The sequence below is a fragment of the Mesoplodon bidens genome, assembly GCF_964165515.1.
Source record: "Mesoplodon bidens genome assembly, chromosome: 14".
NCBI classification, from domain to species: Eukaryota; Metazoa; Chordata; class Mammalia; order Artiodactyla; family Ziphiidae; genus Mesoplodon; species Mesoplodon bidens.
In genome coordinates this window covers 35,512,400-35,535,380 of record NC_138170.1, presented here as the reverse complement: position 1 = coordinate 35,535,380, position 22,981 = coordinate 35,512,400, and the positions used below count along the sequence as shown (strand labels likewise).

The window sequence follows — 22,981 nt, the reverse complement described above, 5'->3', positions numbered from 1 at the left end:
ATTATCACTTGAATCTCCTCTCTACTCTATCTCCACAGTATTTCTGCAGCTCCTCATTATCTCTGGATCATAGTAAATGAATACTTACTGATGTCTTTCCCTAATCTATCCTCTATATATCTTTAAAATGCAATTATAACTGAATTAACTTCTCTTTTTAAATCTCTCAATGGATTCCCATGACTGACAGACCAAACTCTCTTAGAATGGCATTAAGAGTTTTATTTATCTCATACTTCACAAAATTTATTTAACCCCATCTCTAAACACAAGTATACCATGTATATTTATTTATCTCATACTTCATAAATATTTTTACTTAATATGTATATCTCCCCCAGACCATATGTTCCTATGAGACTGGATTTATAGATTATTAATCTTTCTATTCCAGCACATAGCATAAGGCCTGAAACATGGTTTAATCAATTAATTTCTATGTTATATTTTATTATATTCACTGATTCATATGACCCATATCCAAAAATTAGTATGAATGTGATAGGGAAATCCAACTAGGGACATGAGTATATTTTCTAGTCCCTCTAGTATAACTGAAAGTATTGATTAATTCAATAAATGTTGACTATCTATGATTTTACTCTTATGCTAGGCACTAAGGTGGAAACAAAGCTAAATTATTCCAGAGGTCCTAATCTCAAGGATCTTTAGCCCAAGGGATGTGATAAAATATACACATAAATATTTTATAAGGGAAAGAGTGACAAATGCTTTAAAAGGGAAGGCAGGGGTCTAGATAAAATGCTATGGCAGTTTGGCAAAGGGGCCAATGATCTTCATTTGGAGGAAATGTATTCATGTAAAGTTGTCATTTAAGCAAAAAACTGTAAAGGATTAGGTATGGGGAGATAAGAGCAAAGTCTTCCAGGCTAAAGGAACACTGCAAGTAAAGCACGGAGCCAGCAAAAAAGTCTGGCTGAAGTAAAGAATGTGTACAGATTAGTAGGCAAAAGTTAAGAGTGTGCCTGTGATGGAAGTGCATAATTAAGGGCCTTAAATTACAGAGTTTGCATTTTATTTTGTAGGAATCAAAGCACTTTAACAATGACTGCCCTTTCCTTCCTGTTTCTGTCTTTCATCCTTCTGTCTCTTCTCACCCCAAAGAGCAATTATCACAGACCTCTTTGAGAATATGATGAATGCAATGGACTCCTTCCCCAGAAAAAAAAGAAAAACAAAAAAACACTCATCTATCACACATCTCTACAAAATTCTTCATACAAAGAAAATATCCCTAATGATTTGGAGGGGTAATAAGATCAATAAAATTATATTTTAAAATGAAAAGATTTAAACGTATTTGTAGGTTTTGGTGATAAAGAAGAGATTGATCATGCAAAAGAGAGAGAAGAAAAGTAAGAAAGTCCCAGAAGAGGCAAAGCGGTCAAAGCATCAGAAAACAGCCCAGTGAAAGCTTCTTACAAGGCAAAATTAAAGATCAAATATTAAAAAGCTGTATTCTCGTTTTTTAGGTTTTATTACCTTAGGTACTTGCTCCAGATCTGTCCTGGATTTATCTATTTTAAAAAAGGAAAAGGGAAAATAAGATTTTTTTTTATAACAACTTTTTTTTTTAGTTTCTGCTTTATAACAAAGTGAATCAGTCATACATATACATCTGTTCCCACATCCCTTCCCTCATGCATCTCCCTCCCTCCCACCCTCCCCATCCCACCCCTCCAGGCGGTCACAAAGCACCGAGCTGATCTCCCTGTGCTCTGCAGCTGCTTCCCACTATCTATCTACCTTACGTTTGGTAGTGTATATATGTCCATGCCTCTCTTTAAACGCTTTGTCACAGCTTACCCTTCCCCCTCCCCATATCCTCAAGTCCAATCTCAAGTAGGTCTGTGTCTTTATTCCCATTTTACCCCTAGGTTCTTCATGACATTTTGAAAATAAGATTTTTTAAACCTTGTTTTCATTTTATTTCCATAAAATATATTTTGACAGATTCAATACTATACTAGGTCACAATTAAATAACCATTTAAGTTTCTTTCTTCAACAAATATCAAACACCTTCTGTATACCTAGGAGTAGGCAAAGCAGTGAATAAAACATATGTTTCAAATAATTTTAATCAATTGTTTAGTAGCAATAAAACAACTAAATATATTCAAGTCTTTTTTAAATGGACACAGAAAGCTTGGTGCTATCTTACAGAAATGCTATTTTTATTGTTCAAAAGATCCACCATCCCATCCAGTATTTCCTATGATCAAAAAAATTTTTAATGCCATAGTAGTTTTCTTCTTAGACATCTTAGTTTGTATCCTCTACAAACTTCTTGCAAATGAACCTCCTTTATCTTCGTCTCACCAATCAGATTTCAGACAAGGTACCCTCCTTTCCAAAACTAAGCTTTCTGTACTCGGACTCCATCCTCTCCTGCCTCTTCTCTGAGCTCACATCAATTACCCTGCCTCTCCATATCTTTAACATTTTAATAGCTCTTTACTCTCTGCATATAAACATGCTCAGTCCTCTTCCATTAAAGAAGAAGAAGAAGAAAGATAAAACTCAGGGCCTAGAGTAGGCTGAGGCAAGGGAGAACCTCAGGTGCAAAATCTAAGGAAGCACTCACTCTCAGGATTATGCGATACCTCTCTTGCCTTATCTAATCCTGGCCATGCAAAAACCTTCTTCTAGCACAACTGCTAGTAGAAACAAACCAGAGGGATTCTGTTCCCTCTAGTCAATACCTTAACATTTCAAATCTTCAAGTCTCCACTTCTTACTCTTGTACTCACGCCTTAATACATAGTATTGAAGTTTCTGTAACTACTACTCCAGTCTAAATGTTCTCCCTAAGATCTCCCAAATTGCCAAATCTACAGAGATTTCTCAGAGTGCAAACCTGATCTATCCCTGAAGTATTCTGACACTGTAGGCTAATTATTCGCACTTCTTTGAAATTCTAACTACCTTCCGTCTCTAAGGTGGAACTCTCTCTTGGTTGACTCTCCTATCTCTCTGACTACTTCTTTTTAGTCTCCTTCACAGGTACATTTTCTACTCCCTCTTAAATGTGACAGCCTCCTAGTGTTCTATCATCAGTTCTTTTCTCCTTACTACTCACATCCTCCCGGGTGATCCCACCTGTGCCCTTGGATTCAACTACCATGCTATTGTCTAGCATACTGTCTATGATAATGTCTATCATACTTGTATCTCCAGCCTAGATCTCTTTCCTGAGCTCTGGGTTGCATACCAGACCTCTCCTTCTATGCAAAACTTCAATTAAACCAGCCTCTATCCCCTCCAAACTTCCTTCTCCAATACTACCTCTCTCACCTAGCCAGCTGCCCAAGCAAGAAATGTGGGAATCATCCTTGAAGCATCTTGCTCCATTTCTAACAAATGACTGACCACCAAAACCTGTGCCTCCATTTCTGCCGCATCTCTTAAAGACCTAATTTCCTCTCCATCCTCATTATAACTGCTATTAGGAACACATGATTTCTCGCTTGTATTACTGCAATAGGCTTCTACTGTATTCTTGCCTCCAGTTTTATCATCATCTATAAGTTTACTACCCACAACTTCTTTCACAGTGAAATATATAATCATAACTCTGATCATGTCTGGTTTAAAATATTTTGTAACTTTATACTGCTTTTAGAAAAGAAAAATGTCTTAGCATGACATACAAGGCTCTTCATGATCTGACTCCTACCTACTTCTTCAGCCTCATTTCTTGCTCCCAGTGGAGCCAGCATACTGAACTCTTGCAGGTCCCAGAACATGCTAATTTCTCTCTTGACTCTACGGCTTTGCATAAACTGTCCCCTTTCCTGGAATGCCTTTTTGCACATAAATATTTCTTGATAGTTAGTTTAAAACACAGACAATCCTCATCAACTCTAGTTTTTATAAAGCTAAGTTAGGAACTCTTTACAATATTACCATGCTGAACTTACTGCCTGATATACAGTGTTGGTTTGTTTAACCTTGCTCAGGAGACCCTCAGCTTCTTGAGGACAGGGACTATTTCTTATTCATCTATTTTTAGGCAACAAGCAAAGTACAAAGCACCTGAATATTAAATAACTATTTGCTGAACTGAAGGATAACACTACCATCAGATCCATGATTTTTCTCTTTAAAGCTTTTAGAAAAGATTATGATTGCAGGCTATAGAAATTTCACTGAAATAAAAATTAGATATGATAGTCAACAAGGTCCCCAAATTAAGATTTTGTTCATTAATATTTATGCTATGCTACAAATAGCACATATTCATACCATGAGTATGTAAGAGAGTCCTGTCAAAGGTATCTTTAGGAGGACAAATTTTCTTGCATCTCTCATGAATCTTCTCTCTCTAATAAAAAGACAAATAAATAATGTGATCAATGCTGTGTGGCAATATGAGTATTCAAAGCATTAAAATATTTAACAAAACAGAATATCAGAATATACCAAATAAGTTCTAAATTTTTCTAATATGAAATCACTAGCCTCTTGAACTTAAATACAAGTAACAAGTATGCTTAATAAACCAAATACCACTGAGATGTGTGAATGTCTTTATACTTATACTCATCCCATTTTATACAATTATAGTAAAATCTCCATAAACTTAGAATGAAGTGGGAAAGCAAATACAAAATCCTTATTTTTATAACAGAAATCAACTAAGAAAATAACTTTTTTAAAATAAGCAAGAAAATTTTAAACCTATATACCCAAGATCGAAAGACAGATTAGTAGTTAATACTTCCTCTGAGTCCAAAAAGAAAAAAGGAAAGACAGAAAGAAACCCCATTCTGAGTTCAGATTAGATGACCACTAACAACACTGTTATCTTTTCAGATACCATACACAGGACATATGGGAAAGTGGAGTGTGGTAAGGAAAAAACCCTGGGCTAATAGTATTAGCCCTGTAGAATTCTGATAGCAGTTCTATTAGAAACTACAGGACTGTCTCCAAAGTGGCTGTACTATTCTGCATTCCTATGCACAATGAATAAGAGTTCTTATTAGCCATATCCTTGCCAGCATTTGGTCTTGACAGCATTTTGGATTTTTGTCTTTCTAAAGGACGTGTAGTGGCACCTCATTTTAATTTGCAATTCCCTATAGACATATGATGTCGGGCAATTTTTAATATGCTTACTAGCCATCTGTATCTTTTCTTTGGTGAAATGCCTGTTCAGATCCCTTGTCCATTTTTTGTGGTGAAATATACACAACATAAAATTTACCAGTTAAAACCATTAGTGGAGGTGGCCAAGATAGTGGAGTAGGAAGACCTTGAACTCACCTCCTCCCACAGACACACCAAAATTATAACTATTTACAGAGCAACTATCAATGAGAACCTAAAGAATAGCAAAAAAGATTTTTCACAACTAAAGACATAGAGAAGAAACTACAGCAAGACAGGTAGGAGGGGTAGAGGTATGACCCACTCACCTGGGTCAGGGACCCACAAATGGGAGAAATATCACAATTATAGAGGTCCTCCCCAAGGAGCAAGGGGTCTGAGCCCCGCATCAGGCTCCCCAGTCCAGGGTCCTGTGCTGGGAAGATGAGACTCCAGCATGCGTGACTTTGCAAACTAGTGGATCTTATGTTCAGGAGAGCTGGAGAGCTATAGGAAACAGAGTCTCTGCTCTTAAAGGGTGCATGCAAAATCTCACATGCTCTGAGTCCAAGCCAGAGGCAGTTGTTTGAAAGGAGCTTGGGGCAGACCCACTGGACAATGTTGGAGAGCCTCTGAAAGAGGCAGGAGGCAACTGGGACCTCCCCAGGGAATAGAGATGATGGGAGCAGCCATTTTGGGAGCTTGTTGCACTGCAATAACACCAGTGCTGGTGAGCACCATTTTGGAATCCTCCCTCTAGTCTATTAGCACTGGGAACCCAGCCCTGCCCACCAGCAGGCCAGCACCAGCCCTGAACCCACCTGAGGCTGAACAGATAGCCACATGGGGACCCAGCCTCACCCTCCAGAAGGCCCATGGCCACTGCATGAGGCACAGTCACAAAGCCATCAGGCCGGAGGCCAGCCATGCCTACCAGTGCGCCCACAGTAGTTGACCCCCCAACAAAGAAGGGCACATGCAGTCCCACATAGGGGCTACCCCTATAGGATATAGCTCTGGTAACCAGAGGGGAGCATGTTGCTGTGTCCCACAGGACATATCCTACTTAAGACCACTTCTCCATGATCAGGAAATGTAACTGACCTAACACACAGAAATAAACACAGAGAACTGGGCAAAATGAGGAGACGGAGGTATATGTTCCAAACAAAGGAACAAGACATAACCTCAAAAAAAGAACTAAACCAAGTGGAGATAAGCAATCACCTCCACTAAAAAGTCAAGGTAATAATAAAGATACTCACCAAACTCAGGAGGAGAATGAATGAAAACTGTGAAAATTTCAACAAAGAGTTAGAAAATATAAAGAACCAAACAGAGCTGAAGAATACAATAACTGAACCTAGAAGGAATCAACAGTAGATTAAATGATACAGATCTCTTCAGCAGTCTCGAAGAGGAAGTAGTGGGAATCACAGAAGCTGAACAGAAAAAAGAAAAAAGAATAAAAAAAAAGTAGTTTGAGACCTCTGGGACAACATTAAGCATACTAACATTCACATTATAGGGGTCCCAGAAGGAGAAGAGAGAGAAAAAATGGCAGACAACTTGTTTGAAAAAATAATAGCTGGAAACTTCCCTAACCTGGGGAAAGAAACGTATATCCAGGTCCAGGAAGCACAGAGAGTCCCAAGCAAGATGACCCTAAGAGGTCCACACCAAGACACATTAAAATGAAAATGGCAAAAAAAAAAAAAAAAAAAAGATTGTAAATACAGAATCTTAAAAACAGCAAGAGAAAAGCAACTAAGTATGTATGAGGGAACTCTCATAAGACTATCAGCTGACTTTTCAGCAGAAATTTTACATGCCAGAAGGGATTGGCAGGATACACTCAAAATAATGAAAGGAAATAACCTACAGCCAAGAATACTCAATCCAGCAAGGTTATCACAAACCTGAAGGAGAGATAAAGAGTTTAACAGACAAGCAAAAGCTAAGAGTCCTGCACCACTAAACCAGCTTTACAAGAAATGTTAAAGGGACTTCTCTAAGTTGAAAAGAAAAGGCCACAACTAGAAATATGAAAAGTATATCCTATGATAAACCATAATGGAAAAGAATATTTTTAAAAGAATGTATATATACACACACACATATGTATAACTGAATTGCTTTGCTGAACAGCAGAAATTGACATAATATTGTAAATCAACTATACTTCAATTAAAATTTTAAATTAAGAAAAGAAAAGTATTAAAAAACTCACTGGTAAAGTCAAATATACAGTAAAGGTAGTAGATCAACCACTTATAAAGCTAGTAGGAAGGTTGAAAGACAATAGTAGTAAAATCATCTATATCCACAATAAGTAGTTAAGAGTTACACAAAACAATAATATGTAAAATATGACGTCAAAAGCATTAAACATGGGGGTGGGGTGTAAAAATGTAGGGTGGTTAGAATACGTTCAAACTTAAGAGAGCATCAACTTAAAATAATCAGTGTGTGTGTGTGGGGGTGTGTGTGTGATATTTAAAACTCATGGTAACCAAAAACTACAAATACATACACACTAACTAATCAAAGATAACCAATAACCTGCAATGCATACACATACAAAAAAGAGAAAGGAATCCAAACATAACACTAGGGACTTCCCTGGTGGTCCAGTGGTTGGGACTTCAGGTTCAATCCCTGGTCGGGGGGCTGGGATCCCACATGCCTGTGGCCAAGGGGTCAAGGCACAGAACGGAGGCAGTGTTGTGGCAAATTCAATAGAGACTTTAAAAAAAAATGGTCCACGTCAAAAAAAAAAACTAAAAAAACCCAAACAGACATAACACTAAAGATAGTCATCAAATCAAAAGGGAAGAGAGCAAAAGAAGAGGAAAAAAAAAACCTACAAAAACAACCAGAAAACGATTAACAAAATGGCAATAAGGACATAGCTATCAATAATTACTTTAAAAGTAAATGGACTAAATCCTCCAATCCAAAGACACAGAGTGGCTGAATGGATATAAAAACAAAACCCATATATATGTTGCCTACAAGAGACTCACTTCAGACCTAGCCACACGCAGACTGAAAGTGAGGGATGGAAAAAGGTTTTCCATGCAAATGGAAACCAAAAAAAAAAAAAAAAAAGAAAAGAAAAAAAAGCTGGGTAGCAGTGCTTATATCAAACAAAGTGACTTTAACACAAAGACTGTAACAAGAGACAAAAAAGGACATTACATAATGATCAAGGGATCAGTCCAAGAAGAAGATATAACAGTTGTAAATACATATGCACCCAACATAGGAACACCTAAATACATAAAGCAAATATTAATGAGAAAAACTGAAAGTTATACAATAAAAATAGGGGACTTTAACACCTCACTTACATGGTTGGATAGGTCATTCAGATAGACAATCAATGGTCTTAAATGTCACATTAGACCAGATGGAACTAACAGATACGTAAAGAACATTTCATCCAAAAGCAGCAAAACGCGCATTCTTTTAAATGCACATGAAACATTCTCCAGGACAGATCATATGCTAGGCCACAAAATAAGTCTCAAAAGGGACTACCCTGGTGGCGCAGTGGTTAAGAATCTGCCTGCCAATGCAGGGGACAAGGGTTCAAGCTCTGGCTCAGGAAGACTCCCGCATGCCGTGGAGCAACTAAGCCTGTGTGCCACAACTACTGAGCCTGCGCTCTAGAGCCCACGAACCACAAGTACTGAGCTCACGTGCCACAACTACTGAAGCCCGCCTGCCTAGAACCCGTGCTCAGCAGCAGGAGAAGCCACCGCACCACAACAAAGAGTAGCCTCCACTTGTCACAACTAGACAAAGCCCACACGCAGCAACAAAGACCCAATGCAGCCAAAAATAATTAAATAAATAAATTTATATTTTAAAAAGTCTCAATAAATTTAAGAAGATTGAAATCATATCAAGCATCTTTTCCAACCACAAGGCTATGTGACTAGAAATCAACTCCAAGAAGAAAAAATTCAAAAACACAAACAGGTGGAGTCCAAACAACATGCCGCTAGACAACCAATGGGTCACTGAAGAAGTGAAAGAGGAAATTTAAGAAATACCTAGAAACAAATAAAAACATAAACATAACAATGTTTGTTATGATGAGATGCAGTAAAAACAATTCTAAGAGGGAAGTTTATAGCAATACAAGCCCACCTCAGTAAACAGAAAAATCTCAAATAAATCTAAACTTCCACCTAAAGTAACTAGAAAAAGAAGAAAAACCAAAACCCAAACTTAGTAGAAGGCAAGAAATAATAAAGATCAGAGCGGAAATAAATAAAACAGAGACTTAAAAAACAACTGAAAAGATCAATGAAACTAAGAGCTGGTTATTTCAAAAGATAAATAAAATTGATAAAGCTGTAGCCAGACTCATCAAGAAAAAGAGGACCCAGATAAATAAAATTGGAAATGAAAGAGAAGTTAAAACTGACACCACAGATACAAAGGATAAAAGATTACTACAAACAATTATACACCAATAAAGTGGACAACCCAGAAGAAATGGATAAATTCCTAGAAACATACAATCTCTCAAAACTGAAACAGGAGGAAACAGAAAATATGAAAAGACTGATTACCAGTAATGAAATCAAATCAGTAATTAAAAAAAAAAAAAAAAACTCCCAACATACAAAAGTCCAGGACCAGATGGCTTCACAGGTGAATTCTGTCAAACATCTAAAGAAGAGTTAACACCTATCCTTCTCAAACTACTCCAAAAGGGATGCTTCCAAACTCATTCTACAAAGCCAGCATTACCTTGATATCAAAATCAAAGACACGACAAAAAAGAAAATTACAGGCCAGTACTCCTGATGAACATAGATGTAGGAATCCTCAACAAAATATTAACAAACCGAATTCAATAATACATTAAAAGGATCATAAAATATGATCAAGTGGGATTTAACCCAAGGGTGCAAGGATGGATCAATATCTGCAAATCAATCAATATGACAGACCACAATAACAAATTGAAGAATAAAAATCATATGATCATCTCAATAGATGCAGAAAAAGCTTTGACAAAATTCAACATACATTTATGAGAAAAACTATCAACAAAGTTGATATAATGGGAAAATACCTCAACATAATAAAGCCATATATGACAAATCTACAGCCAACATCATACTCAACAGTGAAAAGCTGAAAGCATTTCCTTAAGATCAGGAACAAGACAAGGATGTCCATTCTCGCCACTTTTATTCCATATAATATTGGAAGTCCTAGCCACAGCAATCAGACAAGAAATAGAAATAAAAGAAATCCAAACTGGAAAAGAAAAAGTAGAACTGTCACTATTGGCAGAATACATGATACTATATATAGAAAATCCTAAAGAAGCTACCAAGAAACTATCAGAACTAGTCAATGATTCAGTAAAATTACAGGATACAAAATTAATAAACAGAGGCTATTGTGTTTCTGTACACTAACAATGAACCATCAGGAAGAGAAATGAAGAAAACAATCCCATTTACAACTGCATCAAAAAGAATAAAATACCTAGGAATAAATCTAACCAAGGAGGTAAAAGCCTTATACTTGGGAAACTATAAGGCACTGATGAAAGAAACTGAAGATGACACAAACAAATGGTAAGATATACTGTACTCATGGATTGGGAGAATTAATAGTTAAAGTGACCATACTACCCAAGGTAATCTACAGATTCAGTGCCATCCCTATCAAAATACCAATGGCATTTTTCACAGAACTAGAGCAAAAAATTCTAAAATTTGTATGGAAACACAAAAGACCCCAAATAGCCAAAACAATCTTGAGAAAGAAAACCAAAGCTGGAAGTATCATGCTCCCTGATTTCAAACTATACTATAAAACTACAGTAATCAAAACAGAAATGGTACTGGCACAAAAACAGACACACAGATCAATGAAACAGAATAGAGAGTCCAGAAATAAACCCATGCTTACATGGTCAAATAATCTATGACAAAGGAGGCAAAAATATACAATAGGGAAAAGAGCCCCTTCAATAAGTGCTGCTGGGAAAAATGGACAACTACATGCAAAAGAATCTAACTGGACTATTTTCTCATACCATATACAAAAATAAACTCAAAATGGATTAGAGACTTAAATGTTAAGACCTGAGGCCATAAAACTGCTAGAAGAAATATAGGCAGTAACCGCTTCGGCATTGATCTTAGCAAATTTTTTTTTTTTGGATCTGTCTCCTCAGGCAAGGGAAACAAAAGCAAAAATAAACAAATGGGATTACATCAAACTAGAAAGCTTTTGCACAGCAAAGAAACCATCAATAAAAGCAAAAGGCAGCCTACTAAATAGGAGAAGATATTTGCAAATAATATAACCAATAAAGGGTTAATATCCAAAATACACAAAGAACTCATACAACTCAACATCAAAAAAACAAACAACTCAACTCAAAAATGGGCAGAGGACCTGAATAGACATTTTTCCAAAGAAGACATACAGATGGTCAACAGACACATGAAAAGATGATCACTAATTATCAGTGAAATGCAAATTAAAATCACAGTTGAGATACCACCTCACACCTGTCAGAATGGCTGCTACTAAAAAGACAACAAATAGCAAATTAAAAGTCTTGGTCAGGATGTGGAGAAAAGGGAACCCTGGTGAACTGTTGCTGAGATAAATTGGTACAGCCACTATGGAAAATAGTATGGAGGTTCCTCAAAAAAGTAAAAATAGAACTGCCATAGAATCCAGCAATTCCACTTCTAGGTATTTACCTGAAGAAAACAAAAACACTAATTCTAAAAGATATATGCACACCAATATTCACTGCAGCATTATTTACAACAGCCAAGATAAGGAAGCAACAACCTAAGTGTCTATCGATAAATGAATGGCTAAATAAGATGTGGTATATATACACAATGGAATATGACTCAGCCATAAAAAGAAAATGAAATCTTGTTATCTGTAACATCGATGGATCTAGAAGGTATTATGCTAAGTGAAATAAGTCAGACAAAGACAAACACTGTATGCTCCAACTTAACATGTGGAATCTATAAAACAAAACAAACAAACAAAGCAAAAGGAAAACAGACTCACAGATACAGAGAATAAACAAATGGTTGTCAGAGAGGAGGGGAGTTGGGGGGTTGACAAAATAGGTGAAGGGGATTAAGAGGCACAAGCCTCCAGTTATAATATAAGTAAGTCATGGGGATGTAATATACAGCATAAGGAATATTGTCAATAATATTGTAATAATTTTGTACGGGGACAGACAGTTACTTGACTTACTGTGGTGTTCATTTCATAACATATGCAAATGTCAAATCATTATATAGTACACCTGAAACTAACATACTATTGTACATTAACTACTTAACTTTTTTTGTAATTACAAAATAAAAAATGAAACATCAGTAACCTTGACCATCTTTTCATGTGCTTATTGGTCATTTGTATATCTTCTTCAGAGAAATGTCTATGCAAGTCCTGTGCCCAATTTTTAATTGGGTTGTTTGTTTCTTATTGGTGAGTTTCACATTGATTCTTAGAACTATTAGGAATGTATAATTCTGAAAAATCACTACTGTAAGAGAAATATATTTACATATATCTAAGCAAAGAATTAAATACAACCCAGGACAATAGAATGTATATGAAAAGAAAAGAATACCATAGGTTCATCAAAGATTATTGGTCAGAAATCTATAATAAATCAAATTATAAATATTTCTTTTACTTTTAACCTGACTATAACTAATTTCAAGATCAGATATTACCTGAGAGACTTCCTGTTGATATACTGTAAAATGTTCCTTGCTGATCTGTGGGAGGTAGAATGAAGGTATGACTTCAGTGTCCACAAAGTCCAATCCCCATGTTTTTGTGAAGAAGTCAGATTCTCTTTTTGCTAATCTAGGATCATTTAATGCTGCTGGGAGATTTACTTTGGAATGATATATAGTCCATCTATGTTGATCTGTAACTAGAGATGGGGCAACACATAAACTATTTGAATCACCTGCAAAAAGTAAACAAGAGAACTCTGTAAAGTTTTATGTTTGAAAGCACATTCTAGAAAAATAAAAATGCTTAGATTATACAAAGCAACTAAACTCTCCCTTCTATAGCAAATGCTTTAAACTTAAGCTTTCAGCATCAACTGCCAAGGGGAGGAAAAACATGTACAAGATAAAGGATATGCAGAATTTGAGGGTTGTAGTTGAAGGGTGGGGGGAAGAAAGTCTTTCATTAATTTCTTTCCTTAATGTACAATTTATCTTTTTTCAACATCAAAACTCTTCTACCTTCTATTGTATGTCTTCTATCCTTTAATACTCCAGGTTTTTCCCACAGGTAGGCCTTTTTTCTATTGTTTTATGGCAGACACACCTGGTTCCAATATCCTTTTTTTCAGCTTATAATTAGATAACCAAAATGCTGCTGTGACATTAACCATAGAGGAGAGAAAAATATACAGTCGGTTCTCGTTATTCACAGTTTTTTTCTATAAAGTCACTGGAACATTTAATAAGCAAATACTGAACCTTTGCTCCTATGGGAAATACAGGGTTACGTTCCTGCAAATCTCTGCAACTTTCATCATCTAATCAATATATAATCTTGTTTTGTGTGTGTTTCTGTTTAAAGATATCTTATTTAATATATATTGTTCATTCATTAACATTGAACTCATGGCTAACACCACTATAACTCACACCTGAATGAAGCTTATGCAACATATGTATTTTCCTCATAAAACACAATATAGCCCTCCTGTGCTTAAAAACACTAGAAAGCACTTCAGTACAACATTTGGAAACCATTATGAACAGCAAAATCACCAACAAAAATACAAAAAAATGTGGCACTAAAGAGACCACAAAAGGGACATGTGTTTACATCATGAAAGCTGAAAGAAGGCAAAGTGTTGCTTTGTTCAAAGTCAGGTGGGAACGTGCGTATCAGGCAATTCAAATTTTTCACTCCTTTGTGCTTGTCTACAAATGACCACAAATGTGCTGCAAGTACTGATTTAGGGGTTACAACTAAATTTTAGGAATTAAGCAAATTTGCAAATATAGAATCGGCAAATAATGAGGACTGACTGTACTACGTTTAACTGAAGAGCTTTCAATCTGTACCCTCATTTTCAAAACTTTTCTTTCAGTTTATATAAGTGACTTCGTTTATGGAAATGTATGAAAAGAACTATATTCCAATTTCTTAATCAACTTATTTCCAAATTATGTCTTTAGTTTTCACATCGTAAAATTTATTCTTTTGAGTTAAGTACATGATATCTGACTTCATTTAAAGATAAAACAAATCCTCAATAAAATTCCTCAAAAAAAAAAAAGTATTACCTGTGGGTTCCTTGGGACACACATCTGGCAGTGACTGCACAGGTCGAATGTGTTTTGTCGGGTCTACCTCTTTTTTAAAGAAAACATCACTGCTGCTTCCTTGAGGCACTGGTGAAGAACTGTGGCTTGAAGCCATTGCATAAAATCACCACTCAGCTGAAAATGAGCAACAAATAATCATCAAGACACTTAATACAAATCAAAACTCATCTGTAAGTACTATGCATGTCACAAAAATTTTCTTTCAAAAACAGACACATTATTTAAAATCCCTCAAGGTGTAAGTACATAATTTGAATACTCACTATTAATTGTGGGAGTCATTCACTATATTTAGTTTGCTAAGAAAGTTATTTGTCCTTGTTTAAAAAGTATTCTCCTCAAAGTGAAATATCCTTATTTAGTCTTTTATCCAAAGTGAAAATAGATACCAAAACTGTAACCAATATATATAAAAAATGAAAACATTCCATTCATTCAGCAAGTATATAATAATTACACATTATAGCAAAATGGATTAAGTGCATGGGTTTTTGAAATCTGACTGTCTGGGCTCATACTCCAGCTTCACTTACCAGCAATATAACCTTGAGGAAATTTACTTAATCTTTGTGTGTTTTACTTCATGTGTAAAAATGGAGATGAAAAGAGATCCCATCTCATAAACATTTTCTAAGAATTAAAGGAATGGATATATGTAAAGCATTTAAAACAATGCCTGCCTCAAAGTTAGTGTTCATAAATGAACATTAGTTATCATTATGTTTACAATTACTATGTGACTGTCACTATATTAAATGTTTATAAAAGAAGTATCATTCTTCAAGGTACTTGCAATTACATTAGGTAATCAAAAAAATCAAAACCCTAAACAAAACACAAGTTAATCTATGTCTATACTTTTTAACAAGTAAGAAAATAATTTGTGGGGCCAAGACAACATAATAAAGGCTACAATGTCAGCTAACACTTTACAAATGAAGCAGTACATAACCTGGATAATGAAGAACATGTATTATTTTACTATCGGAGGGTAGAAACTCATATTGCTGATCATATCAACCAAACAGCAGACATTCAATAAATACTTTTTAATGAAGGAATAAATAAATGAACATAAACAGAAGCTTATAGCTGAAAAGGAACTTAGAGATCACCTAGTCTAAGTTCCCTGATACTAGAGATAAGTATAACAAGGCCCAAAAGGATTAGGTAGTTTACAAAGATACACGTGGTTTAACAAGTTTTTTTAAAAAGCCAACTTAGGAAACCTGGTGAATAGAAAAGTAAGAGTAAGAAATAAAGGAGAGATATAAGGCTAGGACTGGTGACAAAAAAGTCATCCCCTCTAACTCCTCTATAGTTTGATGGAAAGCTAAAAATTACATTTCCCAGACTTCTTGTATACCTGTCTCAGTCCTTCTAACACAAAGGAAACACATCCAATTACACCATTCACTGAGACCATAAGAAACAAACTGCTAAGAAAACAACAAAGATAAATAACTTCCTCAAAGTTCTGGAAAAAGCAAAAAACAGCATGAACAAAGGTTAAGGGACATGGAACAATCATAAGACTATGCGGAAACTGACTTGGCTGGAGTGAAATGTTTGCTGACAAAAATGCTGACAAAAGTACTGACAAATAAATCATATTTACACACACATACACACACACACACACACACACAGACAGTATGGTCAAACTACAGGAGCCAGTAGAGGTTTGGGGGAAAAGAGTACTACGATGAAAATATCCGGGAAAATTAATCAGGGTATTGGTTTGAAAGCCATCACCAGCCCATTGCATTTATATCCATATATATTAAGTGTATAGTTGTTTCCGTATAAAAGCATTTGCATATTTAAGAAGAAGAAACATTTAAGAATGTTTCCTAAGGATAGGAAACACTGATAACACAGAAGCCTGTACATTCAGTGCTTGGTAAAGACAATTCTACACGTGACATTAAGTCTGTTTAACTTTTTTGTTAATTTCATCAAATAAAATGGCTAAAATAAACACATTTTGACACTTAAAGAAGTAGGCTACAGGGCCTCCCTGGTGGCGCAGTGGTTGAGAGTCCGCCTGCCGATGCAGGGGATACGGGTTCGTGCCCCGGTCTGGGAGGATCCCATATGCCGCGGAGCGGCTGGGCCCGTGAGCCATGGCCACTGGGCCTGCGCATCCGGAGCCTGTGCTCCGCAACGGGAGAGGCCACAACAGTGAGAGGCCCGCATACCGCAAAAAGAAAAAAAAAAAAATAATAATAATAAAAAAAAAAGAAGTAGGCTACAAATATATGGAAAATGTGTTTATGTCAAACACCCATTGCTTGATGTCAGATAAATTAAACATTGATTCTGACAATAGCACACTACAATTTCAATGTATTCTATTTACCATCATGTTGTTTCAACAGCAAAAAGAAAGCCTAATTGACATCTTAGGAATCTAGAAATACTTGGGGAGATGGGGACTTGTGGAAAAACATTTCTAGACTCCTATAAGTTACTTCTATATCTGGGTGGGGAAATAAAAATGGCTTATCTAGTCCTTAAAGATTCTGAATTGGGAAACATGCACAAGTTTTCTGTTTATTTTTCCTACACCCCTCCTAATTCTTATGAAAAGAGGGACAATCTCTAGCTATAAAGGGATTATGTACAATTAGGGTACTGCCTACATGGGTGAGACCCAATTTCTATCCATTTGACTCTCAGATCCTCTTACTACCCTGTGTTTATTAAGATGATCTCCCCACAGTAAGAACCAAATTTTGTATTAATAACCACATAACACGTATGACGCAGATACTTGCTAAGTGCAATCATTGGTAATAAAACATGGCAGATTTATTCACAAAGCATGGATGTATAAACAAATAAGCAAATCTACATGGCCTCTAAACCAAACAATTTCAGCAAAGAAATAATCTTTCATAAGAAAGTTTTAGTGTAAGTGAAGAATAGTTTGCCTACCCAGAAAAGAAAAAAAAAAAAAAAAACAGAATACAGGAAAAAGGAAAGCTCTCAGCACTAAATGTAGGCAACCCCCGATTTTTAACACTTCCACTTGTAACTACCATCTAGATACAAATTGGGCATTTGACCAGTGGTCACCAATAATGAGAATCTATAAATAGATCCACCCTTCTTCACATGGTAACCTTCTCATAATTATATCATTACCATACTCAAATATTTTCTCTTGAAGTCTTTGGTTTCTTACACTTAGTTGCTGTTTATTTCTATTTTTGCACCAATCATACTGAAATTTTGGTTTTCATATTGGTCTTTCCTATTAGACTGTGAACTTCTTGATGTTTCCATTTTCCTGTGTATTCTACATGCCTAACAGTTCCTGGCACACAGAAAATATAAATATTCTATAGATGAATGAAATGGGTAGTATGTAGAAAAGATCAGAAGAGAGAAACATTAGTTAGACAACTACCAATAATCCTTGAGTGAGTAGATAGAAGCATGGGTCTGGGCTGATAAAGAAAGGAATAAACAGACTCATTCATTCCAAAAGAAAAAAACTGCAAGGATGTGTAAATCAGAAACATTTGATTTTCTTTCTTGTAGCTCAAAATATCTTTTTATGCTAAAAGTTTAGTTAAGAGCTTCTATTTAAAAGGCCTAGAAGCACTGTCACTCCAGAAGCAATGAGCACACCAAGTGCTCAGACCCTGGTTTCTAAATACCATTCCCCACAAAGAAACAATGGTTCTTTAAAGAAATAGTTGACTCCAAACCTGAAGCAAAGAAAGAACAATTTGATCATGAGAACACTTGTGTCAGAAAGCAAGGAAATGCTCTAAGACCAGTAGGATCTATCAAAAGGACCAAGGGCCAAGTTAAAGGGGCTCCCACTGACCACATTTAGAACAAGTTGAGCGCTCAAAAAAAAAAAAAAAACCCCTGAGTGTAACATATTGAACAAATACAAAATAATGAATCTATAGTGTTACTTGGGGGGAGGGGGATGAGGAAAAGGGGTGAAGTGGGAGAGGGGAAAGGAAATCTCTTATTTATAGAAGAATGCCAGTAAATGTGAAGAAATGACTGAAATAGAAAATCACCATCTTGTAACCCCCAATGTAAAAATCAATTTAGGCAAAAATCATCAATGTATGCTAAAGCTATTAGGTGAAAGGCTGTTCAGAAACAGAAAATTCACCTAGTGCCAAAGTATTACCTCACAGACTACTTCGCAATGCAAAGGGGAAAATGTATCTCTAAAATGGAAGATCTGGCTGTCACCACCTTAATTAACTAAGTCATCAAACTTGGCATCATTCAGAAGGATAAGACAACTTGATATTATGTGATTCATAAATAACAATATGAAATAAACATCATCGCCTATGAAGCATTCTCACCAAAAATGTTTAACCCAATCTAATCAAGCCTCTAGACCAACAGTTAAGCCTTTTGTCCTGTGGATTCCTTTGGCAGTCTGGTAAAGTCTACAGAACCCTTGCCAGAATAATGTTTATAATGCATAAAATACATAAGATTACAATGGACAATTATACTGAAATATAGCTGTCAAACTATCTTCTTAAATTTTAATATAGTAATATTTTTGCTTCTTGATTATGCAAATTTATCCTAATTTCTAAGCAATAAATGAGCATAAATATTTTGAGATAAATTTAATATGATATGAAAACATCTGAAATTTCTCTTGGTGACAAAGTTACAGGTAGTGCTAATACCCCTGTGAAAGGTTTCTTACATTCACAATTAAAGGAAATGCTAAAATTCAGTTAAGGTATGGCTGCTCAACCATGGCACCACTGACATTGACATTCTGATCTAGATAATTCTCCCCCTGTACATTGTAGTATCCTTAGATGCATCCTTAGCCTCTATCCACTTGATGCCAATAGCAGCCTCGCACCCAGTTGTGATAACCAAAAATGTCTTCAGGCAAAGCCAAACATCCCTATGCAGGGGAAGAGAGGAGAGAGGACAAAAATCGCCTCAGTTGAGAACCACTGAATTAAAATAAAGATGTAATTTTTTCCCCATCCAAAGTTCCGACTCCCTGTATTCTATTCACAGATCCTATAGAGTATGTGAACTGAAGGTTAAGTACCTTTGCTCTAGACCTACCTTCCAGTCTAAGAAAACAGAGGGGAGTAGGATAGTGAGATTTAAACCACAACATGGGGAAACAAATAAACTGAGAATATGAGACACTCTACAAGAAAACTGGCCTGGACACTTAGATGAATGTCATTTTTAAAAGCTGGGGAACTATTCTATATTAAAATAAATAAAGAGATAACAACTAAAGGCAATATGCAAGCCTTGACGGGATGCTGGTTAAAAAAGAAAAAAATGCCTCTAATACACTCTTGAAACAATTGGGAAATTTTGAATATGGATTGGATGTTATATGAGATTTTGGAATTATTATTAATTTTCTTAAGTGGATTGATGGTATTGAGATTATGGGAGAATGTCCTTATACTCAGGACATGAACAATAAAGTATTCAGGAATGAAACATGATGCCACCTACAACTTACTTTCAAATAATTCAGCAAAAAATACACACAGATAAACAAATACGGCAAAATGTTAAAAATGGTTTATGTAAGTCAAGTACATATGACTCTAACATGTTCTATTCTTTCACTTTTCTGTATGTTTTGTAGGCTTCACAATAAAAAGTTGGGGGAAAGAAACTATATTTTTCAAACATTAAATAGATAAATAATGCAAAATATAAATATCAGAGAGAAGGAAAAACATTAAATTTGTAACTGTTAATCTGCCTGAAGATGGCATTCTTGTATAACTTCAAATATGGAGGAAAGAAAATGAATAAATTTCAATCAAGTTTTAATGCTGCAGAAGAATAATACCGTATATAGAAACGAATTCCTTAGAAGCTGAATGAGAAGGCAGATGAGATGGACATTTACCACAGGCATTACCCAGATACTGTGTAAAAATCTCTTCCCTTGCTTCTACACTATAATATTAGCTGCTTACAGAGAACAATGATATTACAAAATCATTTACAGCCAACTCTGAACTATCTATGAAATTGCCTATTACAGGTAAAGTAATAGCAAAAGTCTTTTTTTCCCCCTCTACCAAAGTGGTTAACACAGATATACTAACTAATCATTTTACTTCCCTTCTATTCTTCAGAAGTGATACCCTACTTTATAATATACCCTACTTTATAAAACCTAAACTTGCCTGCCCTCTATCGACCTTCTATCATACTGTGGTCCTCTAACTGGTATCTGCTTTCAGTCTAGACCATTCTGCACATTGCTTTAGGATTAATCTTCTAGAATGTTTTCATTCTGTCATACTTCAGCTCAAAAACCTTTGCTTTCATTTGGAAAGTTATTCATTACTTTCCAAACAAGTGCCAAGTTTTACAAGCTGGTACTCAAGGATTTCCACAATCGGATGTTTACCTTCCTTTCTATCCTGATTTCCTATTACCCATGGATAATCTCTATTCTGGATAGGGTGGTCTAATTGTCCCTCTAATCCATCACACTATCAAGGCTTCCTTGTCTTTGTTAAGGCTGTGTCCTTCCTAGAATTTTCATACCATCCTTCTACCTATCCAATGTCTCTTCTTCCTTCAAAGGTCATTTCAAATTTCATTTCTAGATTACATATATTAAGAAAACAAATATACAAACACTCCAAAATATGAACAAAAATAACCTCAGCATTATTTTTAAGAGTGAAAAAGCTGAAACAAACTCCTAAATAAGAAGGAATTGGTTATTTAATAAGCTATAGTATAGCCAATGGATTACACTGTCATTAAAAATAGGATTGCAGACTTCACATCCACTAGGATGGCTACTATCCAAAAAAACAAAAAACAAAACCAACCAACCAAACATCATCAACAACAACAAAAATTGTTGGCAAGGATGTGGAGGTACTAGAAGCCTTATGCACTGTTGGTGGGAAATAAAATGGTGCAGCCATTTCAGAAAACAGCATGGCAATTCCTCAGAAAAGTAAACTAGAACTACCATATGATGCAGCAATTCCACTTCTGTGTATATACCCAAAAGAACCGAAAGCAGGGTCTTGAGGAGTCATTTGTACATCCATGTAATAGCAACATTATTCATAATAGCCAAGAGGTAGAAGCAACCCAAGTGTTCACTAACGGATGCATGGATATCAAATGTGGTATATATGCACAATGGAGTATTATATTCAGCCTTAAAAAAAGAAGGAAATTCTGACATTTGCTATAGCATGGATGAACCTTGACGACGTTAGGCTAAGTGAAATAAGCCAATCACAAAAAGACAAATACTGTATGATTCCACTTACATGAGGTACATAAGCAGTGAAATTCACTGAGACAGAAAGTAGCATGTGGTTGTCAGGGGCCAGGGAAGGGAAAACAGGGAACTGCATACTTAAAAATGGTTAAGATGATAAATATTATGTTATACATATTTTTTACAATTAAAAATTTTTTGAAATACGATTGCAAAATATTTAATAACACAAAAATGTTTAACATATATTGTTAAGTGGAAACAGTTTTCAAAGTAGTATGTCAGTATGATCCTAATTTTCTAATTTAAAATAAGCATACATATTTCCAAAAAAAAATTGCACGGACATATACCACAATATTAACAATGGTTACTGCCAAATGACAAAATTATAAGAAATTTTTGTTTGTTTGTGCTTTTTTGGAATTTTCCAAATGTTTTCCTATGAAAACTTATTACTTTATATTTATTAGTCAGGGTTCTCCAGAGAAACAGACCCAATAGGATATTTATAAGAGAGTTATTCAAGGAATTGGCTCACTACCCAGTTGTGGAGACCAAGAAGTCCCACAATCTGCCTTCTGCAAGCTGGAGAACCAGGAAAGCCAATGGTATAACTCAGTCTGAGGCCAAAGGCCTGAAATACAGGCAGCTGCTGGTAATAAGACCCGGAGTCCAAAGGCCTAGAACCAAGAGCTCTGATGTGTGAGGGCCAGATAATTCGAATGTCCCAGCTCAAGAGGAGAGAACAAATTCACCCTTCCTTTGCTTTTTCTGTTTTATTCAGGTCTTCAAAGGATTAGATGATGATGATGCCTGCTCACACTGGCAAGGGCAGATCTCTTTACTCAGTCTACTGAATTAAATGCTAATTTCATCCAGAAACACCCTCAAAGACACACTTAGAAATAATGTTTTACCATCAATAGTGGGCATCCCTTAGTCTAGCCAAGTTGACACATAAGATTAACTATGACACTTTATTATTCAGGAACGATGCTATTATTAAACTGCAAAAGTTCAGTTTCAGCCTTATTCCTACCTCCACTATGAATCTTTCTAATGACTACAACCCTCAGAAAACTAGCTTTCCTTTGAAGTTGGAATACTTACGATCTATATCAGCAATTTACAAACTTTTTTGATCCTGTATCCCAACAGTTAAAAAAATTTTAAGCAATCATCATTTACAAATTATATAGGGTACAACTGTATTAATGCAG

The 22,981-nt window shown here is 35.6% G+C and overlaps 1 protein-coding gene across 4 annotated transcripts in view; it reads right to left on the bottom strand.

Annotated features, from left to right (window-relative positions):
* VPS54 (VPS54 subunit of GARP complex) overlaps positions 1 to 22,981 on the bottom strand; it is a 96,416-nt gene that overhangs the window by 57,070 nt on the left and 16,365 nt on the right. For 3 of the 4 annotated variants that reach the window (XM_081253946.1, XM_081253945.1, XM_081253947.1), the window contains exons 2-5: positions 14,465 to 14,620; positions 12,878 to 13,119; positions 4,269 to 4,347; positions 1,504 to 1,538 (exon numbers count right to left, since the gene is read on the bottom strand). In XM_081253946.1, the coding sequence (XP_081110072.1) occupies positions 1,504 to 1,538; positions 4,269 to 4,347; positions 12,878 to 13,119; positions 14,465 to 14,600 (492 nt within the window). In that variant the 5' untranslated portion in view covers positions 14,601 to 14,620. The remainder of the gene's footprint in view (positions 1 to 1,503; positions 1,539 to 4,268; positions 4,348 to 12,877; positions 13,120 to 14,464; positions 14,621 to 22,981) is intronic. The other variant, XM_081253948.1, reaches the window with a different exon arrangement.